General features: G+C 45.1%; 1 protein-coding gene across 4 annotated transcripts in view; it reads right to left on the bottom strand.

The window, feature by feature from the left end:
• LOC139056313 (uncharacterized) overlaps positions 1–13,979 on the bottom strand; it is an 82,194-nt gene extending 68,215 nt beyond the window's left edge. For 2 of the 4 annotated variants that reach the window (XR_011512279.1, XM_070534469.1), the window contains exons 1-4: positions 13,839–13,979; positions 6,372–7,922; positions 5,354–5,502; positions 3,926–3,966 (exon numbers count right to left, since the gene is read on the bottom strand). Coding sequence is in view for 1 of the 4 variants with exons in the window: in XM_070534469.1 (XP_070390570.1) it covers positions 3,926–3,966; positions 5,354–5,502; positions 6,372–6,532 (351 nt within the window). In the remaining 3 variants the exon portion in view is untranslated. Of the gene's footprint in view, positions 1–3,925; positions 3,967–5,345; positions 5,503–6,371; positions 7,923–13,838 lie in introns of all 4 variants that reach the window. The other 2 variants (XR_011512280.1, XM_070534470.1) reach the window with 2 other exon arrangements.
• Positions 13,980–14,402: the final 423 nt, after the last annotated feature.

Genomic DNA, 14,402 nt, shown 5'->3' with positions numbered 1-14,402 from the left:
AAGTCAAGTCAAGTTTTGAGAAGTGTGTAGCGCCTACCAAAGCGTGAAGCAGCTCCTCCGTGTGGGGCAACGGGAAACTGTGTGGAACAATAGCTTAGTTCGGCTCTCGAAGGTCTACACATATCCTGATGCTACCATCTTTCTTGTTAACAACAACAATGGGGGACACCCATTCAGAAGCATCGATGCGTTCCATGATGTCAAGGCTCAGCAACCTCAACCTCATTTGATACTGGTGACCGGAGAGAATATGGCAGACGACCAAGCTTCAAAGTTGCAGGCTGCACGCCTTGCTGCGGCTTGATGCGATGCGTGAACCCCTTAGCAAGACCAAACTCGGGACTGAAAAGTGCACTGAACTCATGTGCTAAGGCTGGCGGAAGATCTTTGTCACGGGACTGCGCGCTTGACGGTGTGGAAATGGAACAGGATAGCCAGTCAACGATAGTCGGCAGCGGAGCAACGAACGTGTGTAAGCACTTGAGAGCAGAACCCTCAATGCGAGGATTCAAGGCTTTAATGCCGTCAAGACCGATCAGACAAGTTCCTCGGTGAACGACATAAAAACGCAGCGACGCTGTGAGACCTTTAAACTGAACGTCTGCCTGGAAGCAACCTAGCACGGAAATCGGCTGTTAGTCAAACAGAGTAGTCAAACAGAGTAACATGCGGAGCAGGCAGGAACGGAACACTCTGAAAATATTGACTGAATTCTTGCTCCGACATGATTGAAACAGACGACCCTGAATCGACAAGGAATGTCAAGGTGACAATCGCAACTTGCACTTGAACATGAATTACGCTACGCGTGGAACGTTGCACAGTCAAAACGTGCTCAGCACTCATACGTGACGAAACATCTTCATGGAATTAAACATCACTAACTCGGCCTTGCATTTGGGTTAGTTTGCGGTTGCATACCCTTTGAAAGTGGCCCTTGCGACCACAAAAGGAACAAGTCTTGTCAGGCGATGGGCACTGCGGCTGATGGGGTCCCGCAAGCCGCATAGGAAACAATGTGGCGAACCGGAGTGCCTACTCTGTTCCAGGTTCAGGGGCGGTTCTAATGCGGCGCACGTGAGCCGCCCACAAATTCTACTGAAAGGTGGCTGCCGGCTGTGAATTTCTCTTCTTGCGAAAAATGTGAAGATGGTTGACGACGCTGCCGCAATGAAATTGCCTTGACCGAAGCATAAAGTTCCTTTAGCTCTTCAGCTGCCTGCTCAAACTGAAGTGCAATTCAAAATGAATTCTCGAATGAAAGTGTGGAACCTTCGAGCAGTAACCGCTCACGTACGCGATTGGAAGCTAGGCCGGCAACGAAAGGATCCCGCAGAGCATCATCTTGCGAGGCAAACGAAACAATGTGACTCTAGCACCTGCAGAGCGGCAACAAAGTCATGAACGGGTTCGCCTGTGTTTTGGGTGCGGCGGTGAAAGCGATGACGCTCGACGATAACGTTGCACGACATCGAAAACTGGTGCTGCAATGCGGCGGGTGCAGAGTCGTATTCGTCAGGAGGGGCCACGACAGACTTGTCATCGGCGAGTGCTGCTGGTGCTGCGGCGCTGGTCCCTGCATGTAGCGTCTGATAAATAAGCTGGCCCTCTGCCCCCAAACAATGCAAAAGAATAGCCTTGCGTTGCCCCCGCTTGAATGCGGCGGCTCCGGATGCCAGCAAGTACACGTTGAACGTCTGCTCCCACTGCTCCCATGGCAATGACGAGCGCCCGGGTGTCGGAATGAAAAACGGTGGCGGAGCAAGCCCGGTGAAATGCATGGTGGGCGGATCCGGATGGTGCAGTGGGACTGGGGGTATGTTCACGACATCCTCATGGCCAATGTGGTACTTTCGAAGGTCAAAGTCAGGCTCCAGCCGACCCAATGTAAAATGCCGTTTATTCAACATATACAACTATATATATAACGAAGAACAGAAGCGCTCCCTGGGGAATAAAACTCTAATGAATAACGAAAGTGAATACAAAACAGTCCCAGTGTTCCTTCGCGAGAAACAGAAGGTCACTTCGAATGTAGAGGTTGCAGTGGAAGTAGCGGCCAAACGAAGACACTGTCGAGGTTGATCCCGCAAGCGTTCATTTCCCCCGCTCCCAACTTCAGCTGAGGCTGTAGCTGCTTAATTTGGCCCTTCTGCGCCGCTACTACGGCACAATAGAAGGCACCGGCCTATTGCTTGTGGATCATTTAGACTATGTTGATGACACCACGGTTAAGTACGAAGCTGCCAACAAGCGGCAGGCTACACTGCTGAAGTACTTACAGCCAAAGAAATAGATACTTTGTATGAAGTCCATCGATTGACTTGTACAAGCCCTTTACGTGTTTTTTACATGATGTTATATATCGAATTTGACTACATCAAACTATTTCGCAAGATTCCGGGTTGACTTCGCTCAAGACCGTCCTGCCATCCCTGTAGAAGCTGTCCACAGTGACCGTCACCTCCCAGATAGTCTGCCCCTCCCTGGCTTCCACCAGGGCGAAGAGTCAGACTTGAATTACTCCTTTCTGCCCGAGAAGATGCACACTGTAGGCTCCGGGGGGGGGGGGGGGGGGGGCAGCTGCAGTGGATTTCCCGTTTATGGCAGCCTCCAAAACACGTGTTTCATTTTGGCATGCATGGTGCAGGAACCATGAAACAAGACTAACTATGACGAAAAACAATCAGTGTTAAATGGCAGCTTTCTTTGCCTCTTTCTTCGACACTGCAGGTGCTTTCTTGCCAAGTAGACAACTTGGGTCACTGGATATGTGCCATGGGGTGTGTTGCCCATTCTTCGCCAATCCCCCAGAACGGACATGTGCCACAGTGACACAAGGGGCGTAGAAGCCTTAAATGCATTTACGCATCTGTCATATTCCTCCGTGCATGCAACCCTCTCAACGTATGCTTTGACGCAAAAAGTCAACAGCTACAGGCATTGAGGCTGTGCATGTACCATTCACTACCGCTGCTACATCGCCAACTTGAACAAGCTTTGCGACATTTAGGTTCAAACACTGGATTGGATGTGCAAATTTTCTTTGAAGACAGATGTGTATGTTCACGTTTTCTCTGTGGCGCTCCCTTCCCAGGTCCCGCCAGTCCACCTCACCTCTGCTATGCTGGCATGCTGTACTAATGAGGTTGACTGTTCTGCCGAACCACTAGCATAGCAGGATGTGAGAGTTGTAACTACGTACTATGGTTTTGTACCTATGTACTGCATATTGATCTGCACTAGGCAGTAGTCGTGACTTAAGGTACTGACCAATGAGAGTCTAAACACGCTTTAAGAACCCTTCCTCCCCTCCCAAAAGTAGTCGAAGCACGGTCCAAATATGGTTCTCACACTTACAATATGAAATATGCGAAACAGTATGAAAATATCACACGCCAGGTAATATTGCTTTTAACAATATTGCTCATGTCAATATTGTCTCATTGTTTATCATCTATTACACCATAGCAAAGTATGAGCATAGTGGCAAGTGGTCATACATGGCTCTCAGCCTCCCCCTTCGGAAAGCAGATGAAATGGGAACATGTGTCTTTCAAGCGGGGCTTAGACCATAGCTTCCCAACACAATTTCAACACAATTTCCTTATTTCAAATAATTTTTTTCATCAGTATGCACTACAACATAAGCTAAATTCATGTTTTTTCGTGTGCATGTCCTTGTTCTCACACGTTACTTCAGGAATCATGCACGCTAGTTTTCAGAATTGTTATCCATATTTTGCATGCTGTCAATGTGCCTTTCTAGCATCGCAATCTGCAACATATCAAAATTCCAGTGTACACTCTTATTCCATTTTGGTGTACTGACTGTGCCCCCCTGCCTGTTTTACAAACCATCTGTATGTTGTAAAATAACATAGTGTGCCCAGAGGTAACAAGTGACCTGTCCTATATCACTTACATTGCTGGTGGCAGGACCCGAAGGTAGTGACGGGACGGTTACTGAAACGCAACATAAAGAAATATTAGTGACTGCATGAGGACAGCCAAAGAGGTACGCTCCTTTGCCATGGACACCATAACTTCCTCAGATCAAAAGACAGCTGTTTAATTGCTTTACAAGTTCGGATCTTATTACTGACTTGCTATGTTACCAACATAAAAAAACGATTTTTCTTTTTTAGTTTAATTACCACACTTAGTTGCTGAGGGCATGATTTCATTTCATTTTTATTCCTTAAAGACCCTGTGACGGCGTATGCATAGGGGGTTCCATCTCCATGCACATGGAGAAAGTAACCGTCGACTCGAGTTATTGTCGTAAAAGCTGCTTTGTCTCTGCTTAAACACAGACATACATATAACATCGCGGCTTCTCTCGTCAACTTGCAGTAACCGAAACATTCTTCACGGGCGCTTTTTATCATCTGTACCCATGCAATGGTCTAGGTAAAGTTAGTCCCAATTCTTAGGAAAGCTGATGGCACAAATGACTTAACCCCCTTTCACACAGTTCCGCAAGAATCAGACTTTATATCCGGGATGAATATTCGACATAACCTCTTCCAAGCTAATTTTGAGAAGTATTCGAGGTCATGTGCCTCATAAACTACAAGGGGGCTCGTCAGGATATCCAAAATCAAGCCATTCATATTATTCACAATCAATCCTACACTGTCTGTATGTTACTGTAGTACCTTGTAATTTTATAACGAATTCAACAATAATTCCAATTCTGCAAAAAAAATGTGGAACAGTGCATGCACTCTCGAAGTCAGCGCTTTTTGAGGCTTATCTTCTCCCAAACCAATAAACACCAGCTACCTTGCTTGGCTATTTTTAAGGTGTGCCCTTTACTTTCAGATGACAAACGTCAAGCGCCTATTAACAAGCAATAGCATTCTTGAAAGGATAGTAAGCACAGTGTTTAACGAGAGGAAATGCATGTAAGATGGATGAGGATTATTGCTTGGAGACAAGATAAGTGACAATTATTAGTGAATGGAATAATTGGTATCGATTCATAGTTATTAAAGTGCAAAATACGAAGGTGAAGGGAAGACTCGAAGCAACAGGACTATGCACTGATTATCAACTGATGTTTCTTTATTGGAAAGAGCATTTTATATCGATGGAGGCATGTTTGTTAGATAGTGGCATGATAGCGTTTATGGTGAGCATGTCTGAGAAGAAGCTTAGCATCTCTATAAAATGCTTCTTCCAATAAAGAATCAGCCGATAGCCAGCGCAAAGTCCTGTCGCTTCTTTTCTTCCCTTCATCTTCGTATTTGGGCTGTAATAATTATGAAGGCCCAGATAGCATACATATTTTTTATGTACCACCACGGTATCTAACAAGTCACAACATATGCCAAGCACACCATCTTACTTGACAGCCAGTATCTTTCCAAGCGAATCTGACGACGGCCATTTGGAGCAACCGGGTTCTGGAGGCAGACTGTTAGTTCCCGATTTCTGGACGTCGGGAAAGTTGCAGCTTGGAGCACTGCTTGGCCCTCCTTGTCCACTGCCGTGAGACTGTTGTTCACCGTGCACAGCCATGCCCCAAATAAAAAAATATGCGTTGAAGATAGCTGCTTGTGGTTGTGTAGTCAGATATGTATGTAAAGGTGCAACTTTATTGATTTCATTTAATTAATTCTACACCTGGTGGGCCTGCTGTGCTGATCGATATCAGATGTTAATAAAAAGAGGGAAAGGTGGGTTTGCAGAAAGGTGACACCACACAAGCAAAGCCTCTATCCATGTTTCAAAAATCAATGTGACGATACCTCGAGTCCGATTCAGCCTTAGAGAAAGAAGCTGAATTGCCATCCCAACATTAAGACTCTCATTTTCAAACTTGCATTGAGATACTTCTGTCTTGCCAATTGTCTCACTCACAATGGGTCCTGTCTCTCAGATTCACAGCTCATTTAAGAAACAGCGAACATATTCACCGACAGATTCAGATTTCCCAGACCGATTTCGGTCAAGGATGTTTACATACATTAAAAAAAGACACCAAAACGTTAGGCTTGTATTAAGGCACCCACACCAGAGGAGCTGCGGCCACTGGTATGAGAAACGTGCCACTTCATTAGTACGGTGCTAAAGAGGTTCCGATCTATGATGCCTCCCATGTTGCATGAGGCCTAATGTTACATACAATTAATAGATACCGTACATTTTCTTTTATATGTGACGCACCATGTTTTAGTCGCAAATAGAGCAGTGAGACAACTCACTCTAGCCTTCATAGCATTCACCTGCTATGTGTAAAATGTGCTGTGTTGTGCCAAGAATTCAGTCGAGGTTTGTGCAAGTAGACTAGGTTCACTCTGGAAAACTTAAAATGGCGACAGAAACGCAGTTTGAACAAAACATTAAACCTTTCCAAAACTTACGCTAGTGTGCAGAGCTTGCCAGGTGCTGCAGGGATGTCTCGCTGCGCCGCCCCTGCCTTCAGCAGCAGGCCAAACTCTGAGGGACGCATTTGGTGCGCGTTTGAAGGCCTTTCGCCGTGCTGCACAAGGCGGCTGCACACCTCCACCCTCCCTCCAACCATACCGACAATGTAGTCAATCCGAATGATGTCATTTTCTCTGAGAATTCGAAGTGCAGGGACGTGCTCGGGACGTCAACCATTCCACATGAGCATCGCTAACCATATGTCCTGTTCAGCTTCGATGGTGTCTATAAAGGCATCTAAATCTTCTAGGACGAAGCTGTCTTTCAACCACTCGCTGAATGTCCTGATCTTCCTTCTGTTGCAATACGTCACTGTGTCTGGAACTAGGACCATGACATTAGGTTGAACAGTGGATACAAGACCCGTAATCTTGGAGTTTGGGAAGAATGAGCCTTTGATACCGGACAGTTTCCTTCGTGCAGAGAACTCCTTTGGGTGAAGCAGAAGCTCAGTGATGTCGTTGTCGGAAAAAGAAAGAGAGAGAGAATGAACGTTTTTAACGGGTGAATGCAGCTTTGGAGAGGCATCCTCATTCCAGAATGCCTTTTGCTCAGGCCGCGTCATGGGACCTCGCAATCAACCGTTGCCGATTCTCGAGGTCGGAGCTGGCCAAGGCTCTCTCACAAAGCTCATCAGTGGGGTAAGGGTTCGGAGGTTGGGCATCAAAGAGAACCTTGTCCCCGACGCTAAACAAGTCATTCAAACTCTTTTCTGGCTGAAGCAGGGACTTGTCAATGTTGTCAATAGAAAAGTAGGAACACTCTATATTGTCTTCACCGAATAATATATATGCGGGGCTTGGATTGACGGCTTGGATTGAGCCAGGAAGTCCACTTCCGATGCCGTCACTACCTGGTTGGTACGCTGCCTGGTTCGTTGCGGGGCTGCTCGTATGTGCCATTTTTCTTTGAAGTTCTATATGAGTGGCCTGATACTTAGCTCTGTGGCTTGGTGGACATTTTACTGCATCTAATATGATTACATTGCCTAGCTTGAGCCCCAACTTTGTTAGGTCATGGTGCCTATTTTTCTTGAAGAACACCTTGTCAAAAGAAACACTAGCTTGAAGTGGACGCATTAAATCCACAAAACCATAAAGCATCAACAACTTTGAGACAGTGCCAGTGACATTACAGAGCTCAAAGGGTGCGTCAGTCATGCTGAGGTGTTTCTTGTCAGCCGGACTGCGGCTCTTTGCTCCACTGTTTCTGGTAGATGCGAGAGGTCGTGTGGATGTGTAAAATCTGTTGTCTGAACTGACAACAATCTTGCTGGGAAAATGTCTCGCCACCAACCCTATGGTTTCAGTTCTTGCACCGAACCGGCCCCAGATTGATGGTGGAAGTTGTGATAGGATGCCTTGGAGCCTGGAGAAAGGCACGCCTTTGTCGGCTCTCATGGCATCGTTGAGATGCTCCAACGTGTTGCCCAGCAGTGTCATCATCCTGCGTGGATTTAGCACCTGGCAGGAGGTTTCAGGTGTGCACTGCAGCAGGAAGAATTGTTTACAATCATGCAACCAATGCCAAGAAAAAAGAATATGCATCGAGATGATCAACTAGGCAGTATATTGCTTAAAAGTTTCATTACCTTCAGCTGTAGTTATCACAGTCAGAATAATTTATTCATGGTCGCTGAGCCTTGAAGACGTACTGCAAGAGCTTATCTCGTATTTCTTGTTGTTTATTTCTTTTTTTTTTGCCTTATTAGTAGTTAGTGGCCACAATTGTAGTATATGAGGCATAAATTTCTCACATTTAAAATCAAGCGTAATTTACACAAACCTTTAATGCAATTAACTTAAAGTGCAAGCTAAATGGAACACTGCTTATCGGTGGTACAAGTGGAAAACAATTGAAAGCAAAATGCAGAGCGTAGTAGCCGCAATTTATTGCATTATTAAAAGAGGGCCAAAGGTGGAATGAAAATGCCGGAGACATAGCAACTTCCTCACTTTTCTGTGAATACCTCAGGTGTCTCGTGACTACAAAAAAAAGAAATGCAGTGCAATGAAATGGAAAGGCAAGTTAAGATAGTAGCAATATTGTAAAAAAAAAAAGGGAAATAACTACAGAGACAGTACAAAAACGTAATAAACAATGAAAATGCCAAAAATGTTTGAGATTATTGCCAGCTTGAAAAGAAACAGAGAAAAATGTATGTGTATGGTACTTTTCGCAATGGGTAAGTATACAGGATGCCACATTTTTGAATTAGACAAACTTTTTAGAAACCACCTGTGGCAACAGCATACTTCTAATTATTGAGCTGCCTTACTTGAGGTGAACATTACTTGCACAAAACACTCAGGTGCATAAATGACCAAATAAAAACAGTCACTAGTTTTGAATTACATTACGGCAAATAGCAATTTACGAATGGTACCGCAATTGCAAGGCATAATTCTTAGGAAATAATTATGAGGATATGGCACTGGTTTAGATACATGTGCCATCGCACTTGCAGTAAAAATGCACTGCTGTCCCACCTACTTCGAAGAAAATGCCATTTATGCATTGAAGCACAAAAATGAATGGGACGCTCATGTGTTTTGTTGCATATTTTGGGGAATTTATATCTTGACACTGGTCGAAAATTTGTTCCTAGTGGATACGCTTTGGAAACTCACTAGCTACAATTCGTAAATTGAAATACGTGTCCTGAAGTAATTAGATAAAAACCTAATTATTGACATTTGCTTAACTGATCACTCTTTGGTTTCTCGTGCAAGTAATTTTTCAGAGAAAGTAATTTCTCTAAGTAGTCTACCTCAAGGAATAGAATTACGTTATCTTCCGCGGTCGATTAGTAAAAAGTCTGTAAATCATAAAAAACATATACCCGGTAGTCTGTACCAGGAATTCAATGTACAGCATAAAAAGTTCAAGAGCATTCGTTCTGTCCAAAATACCCTATTTACTTCATTTTAAAGCACACTTTTTTCAGAAAATTTAGCAAGCAGGTGTGCATTCCAATCTAGCACAAAAAAAAACTGCAATGCATAATGTCCAAATCTCAAATCTTACCTCAAATAGTGTTAAGCCCACCTCAAACAGCCTTGACAAAAGGTGCCTTGTGGCAAAGATGAAATAATTTTTTTTTTAGTGCAAACAAATCACTATAATTCTCTCTTACCATGAAAATATATTGTGAGGGAACAAGATAAGGGTATTACAGTTTGTGCTTTTTTTAGTATATGAAAATATGTGTGCCCATTACGATCAAGAGCACAATGCATAATCAGTGTCAGTCTGAAACAAGGTGCACATCATAATTGAAGGCTTGTTACAATCAAGTAAATATGGTAATTTTTCTCTCGACAGTAGATACTTAGGGCACTGCGATGATCGACGCAAATTCACAGTAAACAAATCCATTTACCACACAGCCCTATACCCACATACGGGAGCCACCGAGAGGAGAAATACAAAACGATCATGCAGGAAGGACGTGATGGCAAATTAGGCAAGACGACACACACAAACTTCTGCTACGAATTGGGGTGTGTCTGAAGAAAGTGCACCACAGGTCAACTGCAGGAAGTTGGAAGCTTTCACACGGGGAAACTATATCTAAATAACTTAACAAACAAATACATCTCAACCAGGTACTTGCTATGATCCTAACTGAATCCAATGGGGATTAGGCAAGATAATTTTACAGAAGTCATTCGAGTTCCAATTATAGTTGCCCTACTATATTATGCATGCATACATGACTGTTTTCTTTTTGAATCGAAAGCCTTAAATGACCCATTGAGTGTAAAAGCCGGCGTCTGTCAGCTGGACAAGCGAAAACATTTGGAGTGCGCTTCAGGTTCAGCTTAAAGAGTGGAACGCAATAAGATTCAAAGATCCCCGACTGCTTGTCGCGCTTCCCAGCAACCACAGCTTTTTTGCAGATGCGTGGAGGGAAGTGCCATCTGGATGGTATTGTTGCAAGTAAACCAGGCGGGCCGCCCCGCTCTATGAGTAATAGAAACGCTGGAAACGGGGCTTGTGTTTGAGGTTACGCATAATAGAATTATTTTGGTTGTGGTATGTAATGATTTTTCTCGAAGCAACGTCCGACGCCACCGCTGAATTTCTTGCGACACGGGGCCTTTAAAGCGATATCGCATTAAAACGGCACCTAAATTTTTATTAGCTAAGACACCACATCACGAGCGCACCTCGGCAGAGCACAGCGGGCAAGGGAACACCTGCTGGCGCATTAGCGCGCCGGGTGTTGCGTGAGGGGAGAGGGCACCGGCGCGACATCACGTCACCCTCACTCTCGGAAGCCTTTGTTATCTGCGTCTTCATTCCCCGTGCAGGCAATTCGCAACTTTCACGGCCTATAGGGGGCACCACCTTAAATGCAACATGGGTGTCCGAAAGATTAAGAACTAGAGCAGTCGGTGCATTCCTGCGGTCGTCTTGCTCAGTTACATGTTTCGCGTAGTCGAGTTCAAATGCCTCCTCAGTTCACATGCCTGCAGTCGCCAGCCTGCGTAATGGCTCACATGGGGCGAGCAGAACGCAGCATTCGAAGCCTACTTGAAGGCGAGAAGTCCTAAACGCTGGTCATCTTGTGTGGTGCGGCATAAAAGCGTGCCCGTCAACGTCCGTGACTGTTGAAGGCCTTTGCATGCAAACTTCGCGGCTTTGAAGCAAACCACACAAGCTGTGGTTTCAGTTTTACCGCGACGGTGTTATAAAGACAAGTGACCGTGCTTTCTCTTTGCTATTCTATTAATTCGACCGCTTTGAACGGGTACTATGACCATATATATATATCTCATGCTCTCTGCAAATTGTTACTTGGACCGCTTGAATAGGCCGCCGTGTCAAGAAAAAAAATCCTCCCGGTGTTGCGTGATCCAAGTTGTTTACCTCGACGGCATGAAAAGCAGCCTCAAAGCAGCGCTTTGTGAGCAAAAATTTTTTGTCTAGTTATCCCTGCCTGTGTTCACAAAGCTGGATGTTGAACACAAGAAGCAAACAAAAACCCATATCTGACCGCTTTTGTGAGCTAATACGATAACCATTCACCCTTGTAATTCAGTTATTGCGCTTTATGCGTGCTGTGCAATCGACAGTCTTGCGGTAGTTTTACAACCTGCGTCAGTCCTACCGCGCCTTGCCTATTGACAGATCAAGCGATACATAGCCGATATTCACTGGTCCGCAGCAATGCCTGCTTCATTCTTCCAGTTAACTTTATCAAATAATATACACGCAAATCAGTTGAGGGTTCGCTACTCAAACACTGCACAGTAGTTTAACGTTTGCTGGACTAGGATTTGTTACCTCATGAATGCAGCCATGCGCGCTGGTGCACACGTTGCAGCCGGGCATTGAAGTTCAAAACGACAACAAGTACGAGTTCCAGGTCCCTCTACGCCTGCGTCACTTTGCTTCAATGCACAAATGAGAAACTCATCTCTCTGTTCGAAAATGGTGGAAAGTCAAGCCAGCGTTGCAGAGCACGAACGCATGAGCGAGAACAAGAAATATTGAAGCAGATACAAGGCTTCACGGAGAGTGTTTGCACTCCAACGTAGCCGCAAAGGCATGAGAGGCAAGAATGCAAGCATCCATCATCGTACAACACATTTAAGATCGCCCATTATTTCTTTCCCTGCACATAATATAGTGCCATGCCTGCGTCTTTATAGAGGTGCGTCTATTGGTGATTTCAAGTGCTTGGAATCGTCACTCATCTGTCGTATTCCAAAAAAAGTCCTCCGGCATGAAGTGCGCACTGCAAACCTTCATCACTTCTGTGATTGTTTTGCCGATTTGCAGCTTAATAATCAATTTATTCCTCATGGACGCAGCCAGTGGGAATGAGTAAAGGCTCCCATCACCTACGACACAACTTTTGCATTGCGGCATGCAGCAAATACGGTTACTTCTATGTTTGCTCATTCCGAGTATGGCAAGTGTCCTTCAGGATCCCACGGGAGCTTTGAACACGTTAAAGCATCAACCAAAAGTGAAGGAAAAGTGTAGACAACACCAATACGTTACGCGAACAGGCGGCAGCCGGCGGTGAGTATAATCTATCGTTTGTTTCTGGCCGCACGACGGTGCCACCGTAAGTGAAAGTTGGGAATCGCCTGCGTTCTAACTACGCCTCGGCATGCCCTCGGTCTATAAGGCCAAATCAAAACTCGCCAAGCGTCCCTATTACACTTTATGGCAGTCGGGCAAGCTAGGAGGCGTTGCCCAAGCGACTCAATGCGGTTGCTTGACCGCAAGGAGTTCTTAACTTGACAGACCGCTAAGCGGCGTTCAATTGGACATGAATGCTTTCACATTCACATCCCCGTCATAAGTGCTTAGGTGGCCCCGATGGCATTTGTTTTTTTATTTCCCCAGAAGGTATGCATCTAAATTTTAAGTGACTGGTAACGCCAGAAGACGACAACGATAAAGTGCGCATTTGCTTTTGAAAGGCGATCGACTATCGCAATAAAAAACAAACAAAAGAAAACAATGCGCGCGCGAATTAATAGGCATTGGCGCTTTGGGCACGCCTAAACTAATTACTATCTGTTAATATTTTCCTGCTTCCTTGAGTGATATATCGTCGGCAGTTAACCACGGTTGTAGAGACGCGCAACAGTTACATACATTCTAGAAGTGTTGCGTCTGTTTAAATTCCACCCCAGTCACATACGAGGCACTTTCGAGCGCGTTCGAATTTCTCGATAGCAATGGCTCGAGTTTGCGCAGAGGACATATCGAGACTGATATATGGAATGGCGATCGACAATCCAGCATCAAGAAAGAAAATACACTGTCTGAGGCTCCATATTTTTTTCTCGCATACGCAAAAGGGTCGGGCGAATAGAGAAAGAAGCTCTCGAGATCGTTCTCAAAAGCGCGTACGCCATATTTAGAAACGCGTTCCAGTGCAAAACTATCCAGGTAATGTTGGGATCTTTTTTTTTTCTTTTTTCAAGTCGCGGTGACGATTTGTGCCAGCTAGGCGTCTTGGAATGCCTAATAAAACACTTCCGAGCATTGATGCGACGTCCAATAGCGACTAAGACGTCTCGCAGACAGTTTACGCCTTAAGAAAGAGCGCGTGCACAGACAGCGCACGCACACTAAGACCACGGCGTCAGAGACGCCACGAAACCACGCATTCCCGAGGAGATTCGCGAACAGTTATACTCACTGAATGACGCCATCTAGATATGTAAATATAAGGCAAGGGCGATCACCTGGACGATACTTCAGCGTGGCACCGGCGATGGAACACGCAAGGAACACATCATCAAAACTGCCATTGCTTCCATAAAATCAAGTTTCGCGGTTAATAGCAGAACTTCCTAGATGAATTTCATGGAGCGGAGGAGAGCTGCACCATTGTAAGTACGACAGTCGTGTGAAATAAAAGAGCAGCTTACGAAGATATGAACGCTCCTCGATGGTGGACACAGCTCGAAAACGGCGTTCGAACACCAATAGGGTTATTGCAGCACTGAATGCGTGGGCCCAGGCTCGGTCGAAGCGCGTGCGTCCGTGCGCGTGCATGTTGCGAAGCGACGATGCCGATTGGTTCTTTGCGGCGCGTACAGGTTTCGGTTTTGAAACCTAAGACTTTTCGTTTTAACAAGTGCCATGGGTTTTTGAAGACGAAAAAAAAAAGCGGTCTTCTGGCGGAGACTACAGACAAATACGAAGACACTAACACTTGACTAGACTCTTAAAAAAGTTTGCACTCTCTGGGGGTAATATTGTCTCAAAACGATAACCGTCATCTTTTCTTGCGTTTACTTCCTTGAAAACGCTACGCTCGCTACTTTCCTGTCGAGAATTCCACGTCACTATGTTAACCAGGCGCTAAACTTGAACAAACACGAAAAAAGTACAAACAAAGACCCTGCAGGGCGTCATATGTATTTAGAACGTTTCCCTCTTCCTTCTTTTCTTTTCTTCTTTTTTTTTTGCAACGAAGAAGGAGAAAAGGT

Source organism: Dermacentor albipictus, chromosome 2 (assembly GCF_038994185.2).
Source record: "Dermacentor albipictus isolate Rhodes 1998 colony chromosome 2, USDA_Dalb.pri_finalv2, whole genome shotgun sequence".
Taxonomy (NCBI): domain Eukaryota; kingdom Metazoa; phylum Arthropoda; class Arachnida; order Ixodida; family Ixodidae; genus Dermacentor; species Dermacentor albipictus.
The sequence above is the reverse complement of the archived record's forward strand: the minus strand, read 5'-3'. Positions and strand labels throughout refer to the sequence as shown.